This window comes from Scyliorhinus torazame, chromosome 15, assembly GCF_047496885.1.
Source record: "Scyliorhinus torazame isolate Kashiwa2021f chromosome 15, sScyTor2.1, whole genome shotgun sequence".
Lineage (NCBI taxonomy): Eukaryota > Metazoa > Chordata > Chondrichthyes > Carcharhiniformes > Scyliorhinidae > Scyliorhinus > Scyliorhinus torazame.
In genome coordinates, this window is record NC_092721.1 from 205,840,563 (window position 1) to 205,857,788 (window position 17,226).

The 17,226-nt window shown below is 54.2% G+C and overlaps 1 protein-coding gene across 3 annotated transcripts in view; it reads left to right on the top strand.

Moving 5' to 3' along the window:
- The window catches only part of xrra1 (X-ray radiation resistance associated 1), a 136,557-nt gene that overhangs the window by 17,840 nt on the left and 101,491 nt on the right, over window positions 1-17,226 (top strand). For 2 of the 3 annotated variants that reach the window (XM_072477493.1, XM_072477495.1), the window contains 2 exons: window positions 932-1,101; window positions 8,586-8,657. In XM_072477493.1, coding sequence (XP_072333594.1) covers window positions 932-1,101; window positions 8,586-8,657 — 242 coding nt within the window. The remainder of the gene's footprint in view (window positions 1-931; window positions 1,102-8,585; window positions 8,658-17,226) is intronic. The other variant, XM_072477494.1, reaches the window with a different exon arrangement.

Genomic DNA, 17,226 nt, shown 5'->3' on the forward strand with positions numbered 1-17,226 from the left:
CCGTCGCTCACAACACCACCCCCCCCCAGGACCGTCTGTCCTCCCCCTACCCACGCCTGTCGATGAAGAGGATTTTGGCACGCTGCCGGAGTCACCTTCGACCAGGTCAGCACCAACATCGCCGTCACCACTTCGTCGCTCTCAAAGGACCATCAAGGCCCCGGACCGGCTGAACCTCTGACCGGTCCACCGGACGGCAAGAGACATTTGCTTTGCTCTGTAAATATTAAAATCATGATTGTATATACTTATCCACCACTGCCAGACTCAATTTTAACAGGGGGTGAATATGGTAAACCACTGTTGTACTTATATTAGAGGATGTACGGTAGAACCTGCACTACAGGTTCGCCTGTGGCCCCTGCCTGCTGGCTCCGCCCAGGAGGCGGGGTATAAATATGCGTGTCCTCCAGCTCGCAGCTGCTGTGGGAGGCCACACATCTGATACCAATAAAGCCTCAGTTTGGATTCAACTTTCGTCTTTAGTCAAATTGATCGTGCCTCACTCTCTCCACCACCAATGCACAGTGGCAGCTGTGTGTATCATCTACATGGTACACTGCAGCAACTCACCAAGGCTCCATGAACAGCACCTTCCAAACCTGGAACCTCTATGACTAAAACGTCAAGGGCAGCAGATACATGGAAACACCATCCTGCAAGTTTCTCTCCAAGTCATACATCATCTTGACTTGGAAATATATCCCTAACAGGTGTACCTACAACACTTGGACTGCCGCGGTTCAAGAAGGCAGCTCACCACCACTTTCTGAAGGACAAGTAGGGATGGACAATAAATGCTGGTCTAGTTCAGCGATCGCCTCAACATCCCATGCACAAATAACTTTTCAGAAAAGGGTCCCCATACTGACCGGGAATATCAATGTCACATTACACAGCCTTTATTTATTTTTTGTGTTCTTTGTTTCAGGTGCTGGGCACTGGGTGAAGGCTCAGAAAGGCACCAAGGATAAGGTTTTCCAAGTTGTAATTGGCCCAAAGCCTGTTCAAAGCCCGTATCCAAAGTTAGCCCCAGTGGACAAACCAGCTGACAGGCCTCCTAAACCCACGCAGGAAACAGTGCTGGATGCAAATTTCTTGGTGAGTATCATTGGATGTCGGGCTCCTCTAAGGCAGATAAATTGGGTTGGACATATTCCTGGATGTTTCAACACAAGACCTTGCAACAGCAAGCACATTGCCCCCATGCTCCTTCTATTGGTTGCCTGAACAGTGCAGAAGGAGCTTTACTCTAAATCTAACCCCGTGCTGTACCTGTCCTGGGAGTGTTTGATGGGGAAAGTGTAGATGTAGCTTGACTCTGTATCTAACCCTGTGCTGTACCTGTCCTGGGAGTGTTTGATGGGGACAGTGTAGAGGGAGCTTTACTCTGTATCTAACCCTGTGCTGTACCTGTCCTGGGAGTGTTTGATGGGGACAGTGTAGAACATAGAACATAGAACAATACAGCGCAGTACAGGCCCTTCGGCCCACGATGTTGCACCGAAACAAAAGCCATCTAACCTACACTATACCATTATCATCCATATGTTTATCCAATAAACTTTTAAATGCCCTCAATGTTGGCGAGTTCACTACTGTAGCAGGTAGGGCATTCCACGGCCTCACTACTCTTTGCGTAAAGAACCTACCTCTGACCTCTGTCCTATATCTATTACCCCTCAGTTTAAAGTTATGTCCCCTCGTGCCAGCCATTTCCATCCGTGGGAGAAGGCTCTCACTGTCCACCCTATCCAGCCCCCTAATCACTTTGTATGCCTCTATTAAGTCTCCTCTTAACCTTCTTCTCTCCAACGAAAACAACCTCGAGTCCATCAGCCTTTCCTCATAAGATTTTCCCTCCATACCAGGCAACATCCTGGTAAATCTCCTCTGCACCCGCTCCAAAGCCTCCACGTCCTTCCTATAATGCGGTGACCAGAACTGTACGCAATACTCCAAATGCGGCCGTACCAGAGTTCTGTACAGCTGCAACATGACCTCCTGACTCCAGAACTCAATCCCTCTACCAATAAAGGCCAACACTCCATAGGCCTTCTTCACCACTCTATCAACCTGGGTGGCAACTTTCAGGGATCTATGTACATGGACACCTAGATCCCTCTGCTCATCCACACTTTCAAGAACTTTTCCATTAGCCAAATATTCCACATTCCTGTTATTCCTTCCAAAGTGAATCACCTCACACTTCTCTACATTAAACTCCATTTGCCACCTCTCAGCCCAGCTCTGCAGCTTATCTATATCCCTCTGTAACCTGCTACTTCCTTCCACACTATCGACAACCCCACCGACTTTAGTATCGTCTGCAAATTTACTCACCCACCCTTCTGCGCCTTCCTCTAGGTCATTGATAAAAATGACAAACAGCAACGGCCCCAGAACAGGTCCTTGTGGTACTCCACTTGTGACTGAACTCCATTCTGAACATTTCCCATCAACCACCACCCTCTGTCTTCTTTCAGCTAGCCAATTTCTGATCCACATCCAGAGGGAGCTTTACTCTGTATCTAACCCCGTGCTGTACCTGTCCTGGGAGTGTTTGATGGGGACAGTGCAGAAGGAGCTTTACTCTAAATCTAACCCCGTGCTGTACCTGTCCTGGGAGTGTTTGATGGGGACAGTGTAGATGTAGCTTGACTCTGTATCTAACCCTGTGCTGTACCTGTCCTGGGAGTGTTTGATGGGGAAAGTGTAGATGTAGCTTGACTCTGTATCTAACCCTGTGCTGTACCTGTCCTGGGAGTGTTTGATCGGAACAGTGTAGAGGGAGCTTTACTCTGTATCTAATCCTGCGCTGTGCCTGTCCTGGGAGTGTTTGATGGGACAATTGCCACGTGGCTGCAAATCCTAGAGGAAACATTGATCACATCCTACAAATTGTAGTAGTACCTATTATCCCTATTTTCAGTTTCCTACCATTTCCTATCTGCAGGCTGTACAAGAGCAATGACTAGGATGGAAGAGAGTTAAGGGTTTGACGAGGGACAAAGGCAGGAGATGTGGAGGTGAGGGAGTGATCTTGCAGACTGACAGCTATAAAAGTTTTACTACAAATGAAAGGGAAAGCAGTAGACAATTGCGAGTTTGGAAGTGCAGATGTAAATAACAGATAGGGGTCGCGATTTAATGGAAAGGTTTCTTTGTGTGGTAGCAAGCTGGAACTGCTGCGAGCTTCCCTACGCTCGGCCGGCGAGGCCGTCACCGGTATCAACCGTTAACGAGGCCCCATGGGTTTCATGCCACAAATGACTGTCCCACCAGCTGATTCTCTGGGGCTGCACCCATAAGCTCCCCGCCTACAAGGGGGAGCAGCACTTAAACCGCTCCTGCACAGCCAACCCAACACAGCTCGCAGCCGTGCCACTGAGGAGACCAGGCCCACGATTCATGGATGCCGACCTGGCCAGATTGTTGGACGTGGTCGAGACCAAACGGAATGTCCTGCCCCCCGAGGGGCTCGGAGGGTCAGCCACAGGGCAGCCAGTGGCAGGGAGGAAGTGGCAGCGATTGTCAGCTCGGGCAGCTTAGGGTTCCCTTCGGCGTCACTAATGGGGTCTCGGTCTTCCAACATGAAATGGACCGAATGGTTAACCGGTACGGACTGCCGGCCACCTTCCCATACCTAGACAACGTCACCATCTGCGGCCACAATCAGCAGGACCACGATGCTAACCTCCTAAAATTTCTCCAGACCGCCAAGCTCCTTAATCTCACGTACAACAAGGAGAAATGCGTGTTCCGCACCAACCGCTCAACCATCCTTGGCTATGTCGTGGAAAATGGAATTCTAGGGCCCTACCCCGACCGGATGCGCCCCCTCATGGAACTCCCCCTCCCCCACTGCCCCAAGGCCCTGAAACGATGCCTGGGGTTTTTCTCCTACTATGCAGACAAGGCCCACCCACTCATTCAGTCCACAGTTTTTCCCCTGATGGCTGAGGCCCGCCAGGCCTTCAACCGCATCAAGGCAGACATCGCCAAGGCAACGATGCACACGGTCGACGAGTCCCTCCCCTTCCAGGTCTAGAGCGAAGCATCGGACGTAGCTCTGGCAGCTACCCTCAACCAGGCGGGCAGGCCAGTGGCCTTTTCCCGCACCCTCCATGCCTCCGAATTTCGGCACTCCTCTGTCGAAAAGGAGGCCCAAGCCATAGTGGAAGCTGTGTGACACTGGAGGCATTACCTGGCCGGCAGGAGATTCACTCTCCTCACTGACCAATGGTCGGTTGCCTTCATGTTCAATAATATACAGCGGGGCAAGATCAAAAACGATAAGATCTTGAGGTGGAGGATCGAGCTCGCCACCTATAATTCGAGATTTTGTATCCCCCCCGGGAAGCTCAACGAGCCCCCTAACGCCCTATCCCGTGGTACATGTGCCAGCTGTCATGTGAGAGTACCTTTAAGAAATGGATGTTTAAGAAATGTACCTTTAAGAAATGGAGCTGATCATATTACTGAAGTGATGTCAGAGGGTGGGGAGAGCAGAGCTCACTTCTGCTTTTTGAGTTTCAGTTTGAGAATGCAGCTGGGAGTGTCTATGTGTTTTGCTGTGAGCTGCATGAAGAAACACAGAGCCGGTCTGTTGATTTCTGCAATCCAAAGACTATAAATATATTGAATGTAACTTAATGTGCTCCTATTTTTGAAGGTTTGAAATCTTTTGGATGTTTATAGGAACAGTTTGAAGGATTATTTTGTGTTGTAGTCTTTTGGAGTTATCTTTGAATTAATGGGTGTTAAGATAGTCAATGTTTGTTTTAAAAGGGTTAACTTGAGTTCATAGAATAAACATTGTTTTGTTTTAAAAACCACTTGTCCATTTCTGCTGTATCACACCTGGAGAGTACGCCGTGTACTTCCCACACCACAATCTATTAAAAGTTGTGGGTTGATTGAACTCCGTGAAACACTTTGGGGTTCTGTAAACCCAGACCCATAACACAGCACACAAGTGGACCGATGGCCTCTGCCACCCGGGGGTTACCCGGTTCTTCCATTTCATCAAGGCCCGCAACCTGCCCTACTCCATTGAGAAGGTCAGGGCTGTCACCAGAGACTGCCAGGTCTGCGCAGAGTGCAAGCCGCACTTCTACCGGCCAGATCGAGCGCACCCGGTGAAGGCCTCCCGCTCCTTTGAGCGCCTCAGCAGGGACTTAAAAGGGCCCCTCCCCTCCACCGACTGCAACACGTACTTTCTGAATGTGGTCGATGAGTACTTCCAGTTCCCTTTCGCTATCCCATGCCCCAATATGACTTCTGCCACGGTCATTAAAGCCCTCCACGGTATCTTCACTCTGTTCAGTTTCCCCACCTACGTCCACAGCGATCAGGGATCTTTATGAGTGATGAGCTGCGTCAGTTCCTGCTCAGCAAGGCCATTGCCTCGAGCAGGATGACCAGCTACAACCCCCATGGAAACGGGTAGGTGGAGAGAGAGAATGGCAGGAGGTCCTCCCCGACGCGCTCCACTCCATCCGATCGCTCCTCTGCACCGCGACTAACGAAACCCCTCATGAACGTCTCTTTGCCTTCCCCAGGAAGTCCCCCTCCGGGGTCACGCTCCCAACATGGCTGACAGTTCCTGGACCCATCTTCCTTCTCAAGCATGTGCGGACCCATAAGTCGGACCCTTTGGTCGAAAGGGTCCACCTCCTACATGCGAGCCCGCAGTACGCCAACGTGGCGCACCTCCTGGCGCCAGGACACAGTCTCCCTCCAGGACCTCGTACCCGCTGGATCCCCACCCACAGCCCCCGACCCGACACCCCCCTCATCCTCCCCTCCGGTTGCCTCATTCACCCCTGCGCCACTCCCCCTCCCCCCAGAGAGCCTAACCGCAGCCCCTGTCCCAGGAGGATCCGTCCTCCCACTGGTTCCACTCAGGGGTGACGAAGACGAGGACAACACACTCCCGGAGTCACAAGTGACCAAGTCGGTGCCCACATCACCACCAGGACTGAGGCGATCACAGAGGAGGATCAAGGCCCCTGACAGACTGAACTTGTAATTTTTTTTTCCACCACCCCTTCCGGACTCTTTTTTAACAGGGGGTGAATGTGGTAGTCACCACTAGTTGTATTATATGTATTAGGTAAGACACATATACTAGAGGTACATGGGTAAATCCCTGCCTGCTGGCACCGCCCAGTAGGCAGCGTATAAATGTGTCCGCTCACCGGTGCTGCAGATATTCTGGTAGCAGCTACAGGAGGCACAACATCTTTGGTCAATAAAGCCTGGATTATTCCACTACTCTCGTGTTTGTGGTAATTGATAGTGCATCAGTTTGCTGCCCAGGGAAACAGGGCATCCGTGACCTCACAGATGCACTTGTGGGCTGTCGTTTGTGAGATGCCGCACAAGTCCCCGCTCGAGCCCTGGAACGATCCTGAGGCATAAAGGTTCAGGGCTGTGGTGACCTTGTCGGTCACTGGGAGTGGGTACCCTCCTCCACGTGGTGCCAAATCCCCTTGTTGAAGCGGAGCCTCCTACGGCACGCGCTGCCTGTCATTTGTTCGAAAGACTGGGTCCTTCCCTGGCCTGATGGGGGGCCACATCCTCAGGGTGTGGGGCAGGGCCCTGCACATGGGCCGCAGCATCGAAACTCTGTCGACGCTGCTGCCACCGCCTTCTCTGGCGTCTGCCCGCCTGGCCTGCCAGCAGCACCACGAGGGCAGCTTCCGCTGGGTCCAACACATCATCCATTCCGTGTAATATCTGTAAGGATTAGGAGAGGGTGTGAGACTGACGACCAGCAGTGTCTTCCCCCCGGGACCCTCCATTCCCCCATCTCACCCCCCCACCTCCTCCGACACGCCATGCCCACCCATCCCCAGCCGCAGCGGGAGCTCCTGGCCACCAGACCCCACACCCTGTATCCCAGACATCCACATGTAATGTTACCTGGACCGGGTGCAAGTCCCCTCCCCGGAGCACACACCCACCCTCTGGTCGCCGAAATGTCCCCGGTGCTGGGGCACAGCCTATGGGTGTTCGGATGTTGGCTGCGTCCATGGTTATAGAATCATAGTGTTGTCTCATGCTGTGTTCAGGCATCATGGTGTGACTGGGCTGCCAGTTGGAAGCTGTGAAGGGCTCACTTAACTACGATTGCCAATTCCCTATTAGCAATAGCCCTCAGCCACGCAGCCAGAGGTCTCCACAGTCTGTGGGAGTTATGGGTGGTCGGCGGGGCAGACAACCAGTGGCTGGGGTTGGCCCCTGGAACGGGAACACATGATCCAGTGGGTGGCATGGCGGCCCACGGACACTGACACCCATCTTCTAACCCCCCCCACACAAAATATGTCTGGCCCCCCCCCCCCCCCCCCCCCCCACCACCACCACCACCACCACCACCACCACCGGGGGCTCAGTCAACCCCTCTACAGCACTGGGGCAGCGACCCCAGTGCCCCCGGGATCATTGCCCAGGAGCGAGGTTGGCTACTCACCTCCTCGCATCCCCTCAGCAGCCATTCCGCCAGCTTCACATTTTTTAAAAGGTGTACATATCGGTGTCCGCGTGGCCACTTTCTGGGGAGGCCGTTAGATCAGCGAGTTGCTCCCATTAATTGTATGGACATTGGCCTTAAGAGGTGATGATTGGTTTCTCTCCATGGACCCTGATTTCGCCAAGGGGAACAGGCTGGTTAGATCGCAAGCCGGCGTGGTTTTCGTTTTCGGCCTCTCCCGTGATCTAATGGCCTCTTCGCGCTCTAGCTTAAGGTCAACGCGGGCATTAAATCGCGCCCAAAGATTTTAATAAATGTAAAGAAAAATTAAGGTGCATGCTCACTTCATAAAGACCAGGAAAGAGGGGCAGCACGGTGGCACAGACGTTAGCACTGCTGCCTCACGGCGCCGAGGTCCCAAGTTCAATCCCGGCCCTGGGTCACTGTCTGTGTGGAGTTTGCACATTCTCTACGTGTTTGCGTGGGTTTCACCCCCACAACCCAAAGATGTGCAGGGTAGGTGGGTTGGTCACACTAAATTGCCCCTTAATTGGGAAAAAATGAATTGGGTACTCTTAATTTACAAAAGATAAATAGATAAAGACCAGGAAAGTACAGGTGGTTTCCTGTATCTTTTTCCAGTGTATGATTTGAAAACCAGGATTATTGTCGATCTCACAGGGTGTTAACTACTCACCTCATGCCCAAGGTTTATAAATTTTGATTGATGGGATGCACGATCTTGCCATGGGAAATTGTCTTGAGCGTGAATAAGAATGCTTGAAAAAGCCTCGCAAGAAGTCTTACAACACCAGGTTAAAGTCCAACAGATTTGTTTCAAACACTAGCTTTCGGAGCGCTGCTCCTTCCTCACCTGAGGAAGGAGCAGTGCTCCGAAAGCTAGTGTTTGAAACAAACCTGTGGGACTTTAACCTGGTGTTGTCAGACTTCTTACTGTGCTCACCCCAGTCCAACGCCGGCATCTCCACATCATGAAAAAGCCTCAGCAGACCAATTCATCATTAAACCATGACCAGGCTCTCAGCTGTGGAACCTGCCAGGGTAGCTTCTGTTTTCTCTGACCGTCTCTGTTGTTGTTTTCCAGATGTACCTGCATTTTGTGGACAGGCACTCTGATCTGTGTTCTGTGAATATCAGTGATCAGCACCTACATTCCGTATGTATGACTTTAACCTCACTTGTGCTTGTGTGAAGGGAGTAAGATAATCAGAACAGAGGAACAGGAGGCGGCCGTTTAACCCCTCGAACCTGTTAATAATAATAATCTTCAATACTGTCACAAGTAGGCTTACATTAACACTGCAATGAAGTTACTGTGAAAATCCCCTAGTCGCCACACTCCGGTGCCTGTTCGGGTTGAAATGAGATCGAACTCAATTAACCCGCCTTTGCCCCATTGTCCTTTAGTCCCCCTGGGCAACAGAGATCTACCAACCTTGGATTTAAAATTCACAAATGACCCAGCACCATTGCCATTCGGGGAAGAAAGTTCTAAACTTCTGCTAAATTTCTGAACATTACTGTTGGAGGTTTGGTTCTAATTTTTAGGCTATGACCCCTTATCCTAGGTCCCCCAACCAGTGGAAATCATTTCTCTCTATCTGCCCTAACAGTTCCCCTTACTATCTTGAAAATGTCTAACAAACACCTCCTGATAGTCTAAATTCCAGGGGATACAGTCCCTGTTTATGTAATCCCCTTGTGCAGTTTAAACCTTGGAATCCAGGTATAACTCTAGCCCATGTGGAGCTTGCACATTCTCCCCGTGCTTGCGTGGGTTTCGCCCCCACAACCTAAAGATGTGCAGGGTAGGTGGGTTGGCCACGCTAAATTACCCCTTAATTGGAAAAAAAATGAATTGGGTACTCTAAATTTATTTAAAAAAAAGACGAGGTGGGGTTACTGAGTTACAGGGTTAGGGTGGAGGTGTGGGCTTAAGTAGGGTGCTCTTTCCAAGAGCTGGCGCAGACTCAATGGGCTGAATGGCCTCTTGCTGCACTATGATTCTATACCTTGTTTCTCTGGCCCTGTGTACAGCATCTTGGGCGGGATTCTTCGACCCCGCGCCAGGTCGGAGAATTGCCAGGGGGGCACGAATCACATGACGCCGATTATCTGGTGACCGGAGAATTGGCACCAGCGTGGTTGGCGTAGTGCCGATCGGGAGCTGCTCAACGCGCCCCCCCCCCCCCCCCCCGACGATTCTCTACGCGCAATGAACTCGCGCCGGCCGTGGCATCCGCGTGTGCAGACCCGCAGCGCCCGTGCTGGCGCCCGCATCGGCAGCTTGAGCAGCGTGAGGCTCTCCAGTGCCGAGTTAGCCCCTGTGCGACGCAGGATCGCTGATCCAAGGGGCCAGATGACGCCGTCGTAAAACACTCCGGCGAGCGGGATCAGAGAATCCGCACCTTGAATCTCTGGCCCCGTGTCCAGCCCCTTGTTTCTCTGTCCCAGTGTCCAGCATCTTATTTCTCTGGCCCTGTGTCCAGCACCTTGTTTCTCTGGCCCTGGCTCCAGCCCCTTGTTTCTCAGGCCCCATGACCAGCACCTTGTTTCTCTGTCCCAGTGTCCAGCACCCTGTTTCTCTGGCCCCGTGACCAGCACCTTGTTTCTCAGGCCCCATGACCAGCACCTTGTTTCTCTGGCCCTGTGTCCAGCACCTTGTTTCTCTGGCCCCGTGTCCAGCACCTTGTTTCTCTGTCCCCGTGTCCAGCACCTTGTTTCTCTGGCCCCGTGTCCAGCACCTTGTTTCTCTGGCCCCGTGTCCAGCACCTTGTTTCTCTGGCCCCGTGACCAGCACCTTGTTTCTCTGGCCCCATGACCAGCACCTTGTTTCTCTGGCCCCATGACCAGCACCTTGTTTCTCTGTCCCAGTGTCCAGCACCCTGTTTCTCTGGCTCCGTGTCCAGCACCTTGTTTCTCTGGCCCTGTGTCCAGCACCTTGTTTCTCTGGCCCCGTGTCCAGCACCTTGTTTCTCTGTCCCAGTGTCCAGCACCTTGTTTCTCTGGCCCCGTGACCAGCACCTTGTTTCTCTGGCCCCGTGTCCAGCACCTTGTTTCTCTGTCCCAGTGTCCAGCACCTTGTTTCTCTGGCCCCGTGTCCAGCACCTTGTTTCTCTGGCCCAGTGTCCAGCACCTTGTTTCTCTGGCCCTGTGTCCAGCATCTTGTTTCTCTGGCCCCGTGTCCAGCACCTTGTTTCTCTGGCCCCGTGTCCAGCACCTTGTTTCTCTGGCCCCGTGTCCAGCACCTTGTTTCTCTGGCCCCGTGTCCAGCACCTTGTTTCTCTGGCCCCGTGTCCAGCACCTTGTTTCTCTGGCCCCGTGTCCAGCACCTTGTTTCTCTGGCCCAGTGTCCAGCACCTTGTTTCTCTGGCCCCATGACCAGCACCTTGTTTCTCTGGCCCTGTGTCCAGCACCTTGTTTCTCTGGCCCCGTGTCCAGCACCTTGTTTCTCTGGCCCCGTGTCCAGCACCTTGTTTCTCTGGCCCCGTGTCCAGCACCTTGTTTCTCTGGCCCCGTGTCCAGCACCTTGTTTCTCTGGCCCCGTGTCCAGCACCTTGTTTCTCTGGCCCTGTGTCTAGCTCCTTGTTTCTCTGGCCCTGTGTCCAGCCCCTTGTTTCTCTGGCCCAGTGTCCAGCACCTTGTTTCTCTGGCCCTGTGTCCAGCACCTTGTTTCTCTGGCCCTGTGTCCAGCGCCTTGTTTCTCTGGCCCCATGTCCAGCACCTTGTTTCTCTGGCCCCGTGTCCAGCACCTTGTTTCTCTGGCCCCGTGTCCAGCACCTTGTTTCTCTGGCCACGTGTCCAGCACCTTGTTTCTCTGGCCCCGTGTCCAGCACCTTGTTTCTCTGGCCCCGTGTCCAGCGCCATGTTTCTCTGGCCCCGTGTCCAGCACCTTGTTTCTCTGGCCCCGTGTCCAGCACCTTGTTTCTCTGTCCCAGTGTCCAGCATCTTGTTTCTCTGGCCCTGTGTCCAGCCCATTGTTTCTCTGGCCCCGTGTCCAGCACCTTGTTTCTCTGGCCCCGTGTCCAGCACCTTGTTTCTCTGGCCCCGTGTCCAGCAACTTGTTTCTCTGGCCCAGTGTCCAGCACCTTGTTTCTCTGGCCCTGTGTCCAGCACCTTGTTTCTCTGGCCCAATGTCCAGCACCTTGTTTCTCTGGCCCCGTGTCCAGCATCTTGTTTCTCTGGCCCCGTGTCCAGCACCTTGTTTCTCTGGCCCCGTGTCCAGCACCTTGTTTCTCTGGCCACGTGTCCAGCACCTTGTTTCTCTGGCCCCGTGTCCAGCGCCATGTTTCTCTGGCCCCGTGTCCAGCACCTTGTTTCTCTCGCCCCGTGTCCAGCACCTTGTTTCTCTGTCCCAGTGTCCAGCATCTTGTTTCTCTGGCCCCGTGTCCAGCCCATTGTTTCTCTGGCCCCGTGTCCAGCACCTTGTTTCTCTGGCCCCGTGTCCAGCACCTTGTTTCTCTGGCCCCGTGTCCAGCACCTTGTTTCTCTGGCCCCGTGTCCAGCACCTTGTTTCTCTGGCCCAGTGTCCAGCACCTTGTTTCTCTGGCCCTGTGTCCAGCACCTTGTTTCTCTGGCCCAATGTCCAGCACCTTGTTTCTCTGGCCCTGTGTCCAGCATCTTGTTTCTCTGGCCCCGTGTCCAGCACCTTGTTTCTCAGGCCCTGTGTCCAGCACCTTGTTTCTCTGGCCCAATGTCCAGCACCTTGTTTCTCTGGCCCTGTATCCAGCACCTTGTTTCTCTGGCCCTGTGTCCAGCACCTTGTTTCTCTGGCCCCGTGTCCAGCACATTGTTTCTCTGGCCCCGTGTCCAGCATCTTGTTTCTCTGGCCCCGTGTCCAGCACCTTGTTTCTCTGGCCCAATGTCCAGCACCTTGTTTCTCTGGCCCTGTGTCCAGCATCTTGTTTCTCTGGCCCAGTGTCCAGCACCTTGTTTCTCTGGCCCTGTGTCCAGCACCTTGTTTCTCTGGCCCCGTGTCCAGCGCCTTGTTTCTCTGGCCCCATGTCCAGCACCTTGTTTCTCTGGCCCCGTGTCCAGCACCTTGTTTCTCTGGCCCCGTGTCCAGCACCTTGTTTCTCTGGCCACGTGTCCAGCACCTTGTTTCTCTGGCCCCGTGTCCAGCGCCTTGTTTCTCTGGCCCCGTGTCCAGCACCTTGTTTCTCTGGCCCCGTGTCCAGCACCTTGTTTCTCTGTCCCAGTGTCCAGCATCTTGTTTCTCTGGCCCTGTGTCCAGCACCTTGTTTCTCTGGCCCCGTGTCCAGCACCTTGTTTCTCTGGCCCTGTGTCCAGCACCTTGTTTCTCTGGCCCCGTGTCCAGCAACTTGTTTCTCTGGCCCAGTGTCCAGCACCTTGTTTCTCTGGCCCAGTGTCCAGCATCTTGTTTCTCTGGCCCCGTGTCCAGCACCTTGTTTCTCTGGCCCCGTGTCCAGCATCTTGTTTCTCTGGCCCCGTGTCCAGCATCTTGTTTCTCTGGCCCCGTGTCCAGCACCTTGTTTCTCTGGCCCAATGTCCAGCACCTTGTTTCTCTGGCCCTGTGTCCAGCATCTTGTTTCTCTGGCCCCGTGTCCAGCACCTTGTTTCTCTGGCCCCGTGTCCAGCACCTTGTTTCTCTGGCCCAATGTCCAGCACCTTGTTTCTCTGGCCCTGTGTCCAGCACCTTGTTTCTCTGGCCCCGTATCCAGCACCTTGTTTCTCTGGCCCCGTGTCCAGCACCTTGTTTCTCTGGCCCCGTGTCCAGCACCTTGTTTCTCTGGCCCCGTGTCCAGCACATTGTTTCTCTGGCCCCATGTCCAACACCTTGTTTCTCTGGCCCTGTGTCCAGCCCCTTGTTTCTCTGGCCCTGTGTCCAGCACCTTGTTTCTCTGGCCCCGTGTCCAGCACCTTGTTTCTCTGGCCCCATGTCCAGCACCTTGTTTCTCTGGCCCTGTGTCCAGCATCTTGTTTCTCTGGCCCCGTGTCCAGCACCTTGTTTCTCTGGCCCCGTGTCCAGCACCTTGTTTCTCTGTCCCAGTGTCCAGCACCTTGTTTCTCTGGCTCCGTGTCCAGCACCTTGTTTCTCTGGCCCCGTGTCCAGCACATTGTTTCTCTGGCCCCATGTCCAGCACCAAGTTTCTCTGTCCCAGTGTCCAGCACCTTTTTTCTCTGTCCTAATGTCCAGCACCTTGTTTCTCTGGCCCAGTGTCCAGCACCTTGTTTCTCTGTCCCCGTGTCCAGCACCTTGTTTCTCTGGCCCCGTGTCCAGCACCTTGTTTCTCTGGCCCTGTGTCCAGCACCTTGTTTCTCTGTCCCAGTGTCCAGCGCCTTGTTTCTCTGGCCCCGTGTCCAGCACCTTGTTTCTCTGGCCCCGTGTCCAGCACCTTGTTTCTCTTGCCCCGTGTCCAGCACCTTGTTTCTCTGGCCCAGTGTCCAGCACCTTGTTTCTCTGGCCCCGTGTCCAGCATCTTGTTTCTCTGGCCCCATGTCCAGCATCTTGTTTCTCTGGCCCCTTGTCCAGCACCTTGTTTCTCTGTCCCAGTGTCCAGCATCTTGTTTCTCTGTCCCCGTGACCAGCACCTTGTTTCTCTGGCCCTGTGTCCAGCACCTTGTTTCTCTGGCCCCGTGTCCAACATCTTGTTTCTCTGTCCCAGTGTCCAGCATCTTGTTTCTCTGTCCCAGTGTCCAGCATCTTGTTTCTCTGTCCCAGTGTCCAGCATCTTGTTTCTCTGTCCCCGTGTCCAGCACCTTGTTTCTCTGGCCCCGTGTCCAGCACCTTGTTTCTCTGGCCCTGTGTCCAGCATCTTGTTTCTCTGGCCCCGTGTCCAGCACCTTGTTTCTCTGGCCCCGTGACCAGCACCTTGTTTCTCTGGCCCCGTGTCCAGCACCTTGTTTCTCTGGCCCGTGTCCAGCACCTTGTTTCTCTGGCCCCGTGTCCAGCACATTGTTTCTCTGGCCCCGTGTCCAGCACCTTGTTTCTCTGGCCCCGTGTCCAGCACCTTGTTTCTCTGGCCCCGTGTCCAGCACCTTGTTTCTCTGGCCCCGTGTCCAGCACCTTGTTTCTCTGGCCCCGTGTCCAGCACCTTGTTTCTCTGTCCCAGTGTCCAGCATCTTGTTTCTCTGGCCCAGTGTCCAGCACCTTGTTTCTCTGGCCCCATGTCCAGCATCTTGTTTCTCTGGCCCCGTGTCCAGCACATTGTTTCTCTGGCCCCGTGTCCAGCACCTTGTTTCTCTGGCCCCGTGTCCAGCACATTGTTTCTCTGGCCCAATGTCCAGCACCTTGTTTCTCTGGCCCTGTATCCAGCATCTTGTTTCTCTGGCCCAGTGTCCAGCATCTTGTTTCTCTGGCCCCGTGTCCAGCACATTGTTTCTCTGGACCCGTGTCCAGCACATTGTTTCTCTGGCCCCGTGTCCAGCACCTTGTTTCTCTTGCCCCGTGTCCAGCACCTTGTTTCTCTGGCCCAGTGTCCAGCACCTTGTTTCTCTGGCCCCGTGTCCAGCACCTTGTTTCTCTGGCCCCGTGTCCAGCACATTGTTTCTCTGGCCCAATGTCCAGCACCTTGTTTCTCTGGCCCTGTATCCAGCATCTTGTTTCTCTGGCCCAGTGTCCAGCATCTTGTTTCTCTGGCCCAGTGTCCAGCGCCTTGTTTCTCTGGCCCCGTGTCCAGCACCTTGTTTCTCTGGCCCCGTGTCCAGCACCTTGTTTCTCTTGCCCCGTGTCCAGCACCTTGTTTCTCTGGCCCAGTGTCCAGCACCTTGTTTCTCTGGCCCCGTGTCCAGCATCTTGTTTCTCTGGCCCCGTGTCCAGCATCTTGTTTCTCTGGCCCCTTGTCCAGCACCTTGTTTCTCTGTCCCAGTGTCCAGCATCTTGTTTCTCTGTCCCCGTGACCAGCACCTTGTTTCTCTGGCCCTGTGTCCAGCACCTTGTTTCTCTGGCCCCGTGTCCAACATCTTGTTTCTCTGTCCCAGTGTCCAGCATCTTGTTTCTCTGTCCCAGTGTCCAGCATCTTGTTTCTCTGTCCCAGTGTCCAGCATCTTGTTTCTCTGTCCCCGTGTCCAGCACCTTGTTTCTCTGGCCCCGTGTCCAGCACCTTGTTTCTCTGGCCCTGTGTCCAGCATCTTGTTTCTCTGGCCCCGTGTCCAGCACCTTGTTTCTCTGGCCCCGTGACCAGCACCTTGTTTCTCTGGCCCCGTGTCCAGCACCTTGTTTCTCTGGCCCGTGTCCAGCACCTTGTTTCTCTGGCCCCGTGTCCAGCACATTGTTTCTCTGGCCCCGTGTCCAGCACCTTGTTTCTCTGGCCCCGTGTCCAGCACCTTGTTTCTCTGGCCCCGTGTCCAGCACCTTGTTTCTCTGGCCCCGTGTCCAGCACCTTGTTTCTCTGGCCCCGTGTCCAGCACCTTGTTTCTCTGTCCCAGTGTCCAGCATCTTGTTTCTCTGGCCCAGTGTCCAGCACCTTGTTTCTCTGGCCCCATGTCCAGCATCTTGTTTCTCTGGCCCCGTGTCCAGCACATTGTTTCTCTGGCCCCGTGTCCAGCACCTTGTTTCTCTGGCCCCGTGTCCAGCACATTGTTTCTCTGGCCCAATGTCCAGCACCTTGTTTCTCTGGCCCTGTATCCAGCATCTTGTTTCTCTGGCCCAGTGTCCAGCATCTTGTTTCTCTGGCCCCGTGTCCAGCACATTGTTTCTCTGGCCCCGTGTCCAGCACATTGTTTCTCTGGCCCAATGTCCAGCACCTTGTTTCTCTGGCCCCGTGACCAGCACCTTGTTTCTCTGGCCCCGTGACCAGCACCTTGTTTCTCTGGCCCTGTGTCCAGCACCTTGTTTCTCTGGCCCCGTGTCCAGCACCTTGTTTCTCTGGCCCCGTATCCAGCATCTTGTTTCTCTGGCCCTGTGTCCAGCACCTTGTTTCTCTGGCCCCGTGTCCAGCACCTTGTTTCTCTGGCCCTGTGTCCAGCACCTTGTTTCTCTGGCCCCGTATCCAGCACCTTGTTTCTCTGGCCCTGTGTCCAGCCCCTCGTTTCTCTGGCCCCGTGTCCAGCACCTTGTTTCTCTGGCCCTGTGACCAGCCCCTTGTTTCTCTGGCCCCGTGTCCAGCACATTGTTTCTCTGGCCCCGTGTCCAGCACCTTGTTTCTCTGGCCCGGTGTCCAGCACCTTGTTTCTCTGTCCCAGTGTCCAGCACCTTGTTTCTCTGGCCCAGTGTCCAGCACCTTGTTTCTCTGGCCCCGTGTCCAGCACCAAGTTTCTCTGTCCCAGTGTCCAGCACCTTTTTTCTCTGTCCCAATGTCCAGCACCTTGTTTCTCTGGCCCCGTGTCCAGCACCTTGTTTCTCTGTCCCAGTGTCCAGCACCTTGTTTCTCTGGCCCCGTGTCCAGCACCTTGTTTCTCTGGCCCAGTGTCCAGCACCTTATTTCTCTGGCCCCGTGTCCAGCACCTTGTTTCTCTGGCCCCGTGTCCAGCACCTTTTTTCTCTGTCCCAATGTCCAGCACCTTGTTTCTCTGGCCCCGTGTCCAGCACCTTGTTTCTCTGTCCCAGTGTCCAGCACCTTGTTTCTCTGGCCCCGTGTCCAGCACCTTGTTTCTCTGTCCCCGTGTCCAGCACCTTGTTTCTCTGGCCCCGTGTCCAGCACCTTGTTTCTCTGTCCCAGTGTCCAGCACCTTATTTCTCTGTCCCAGTGTCCAGCACCTTGTTTCTCTGGCCCCGTGTCCAGCACCTTGTTTCTCTGTCCCAGTGTCCAGCACCTTGTTTCTCT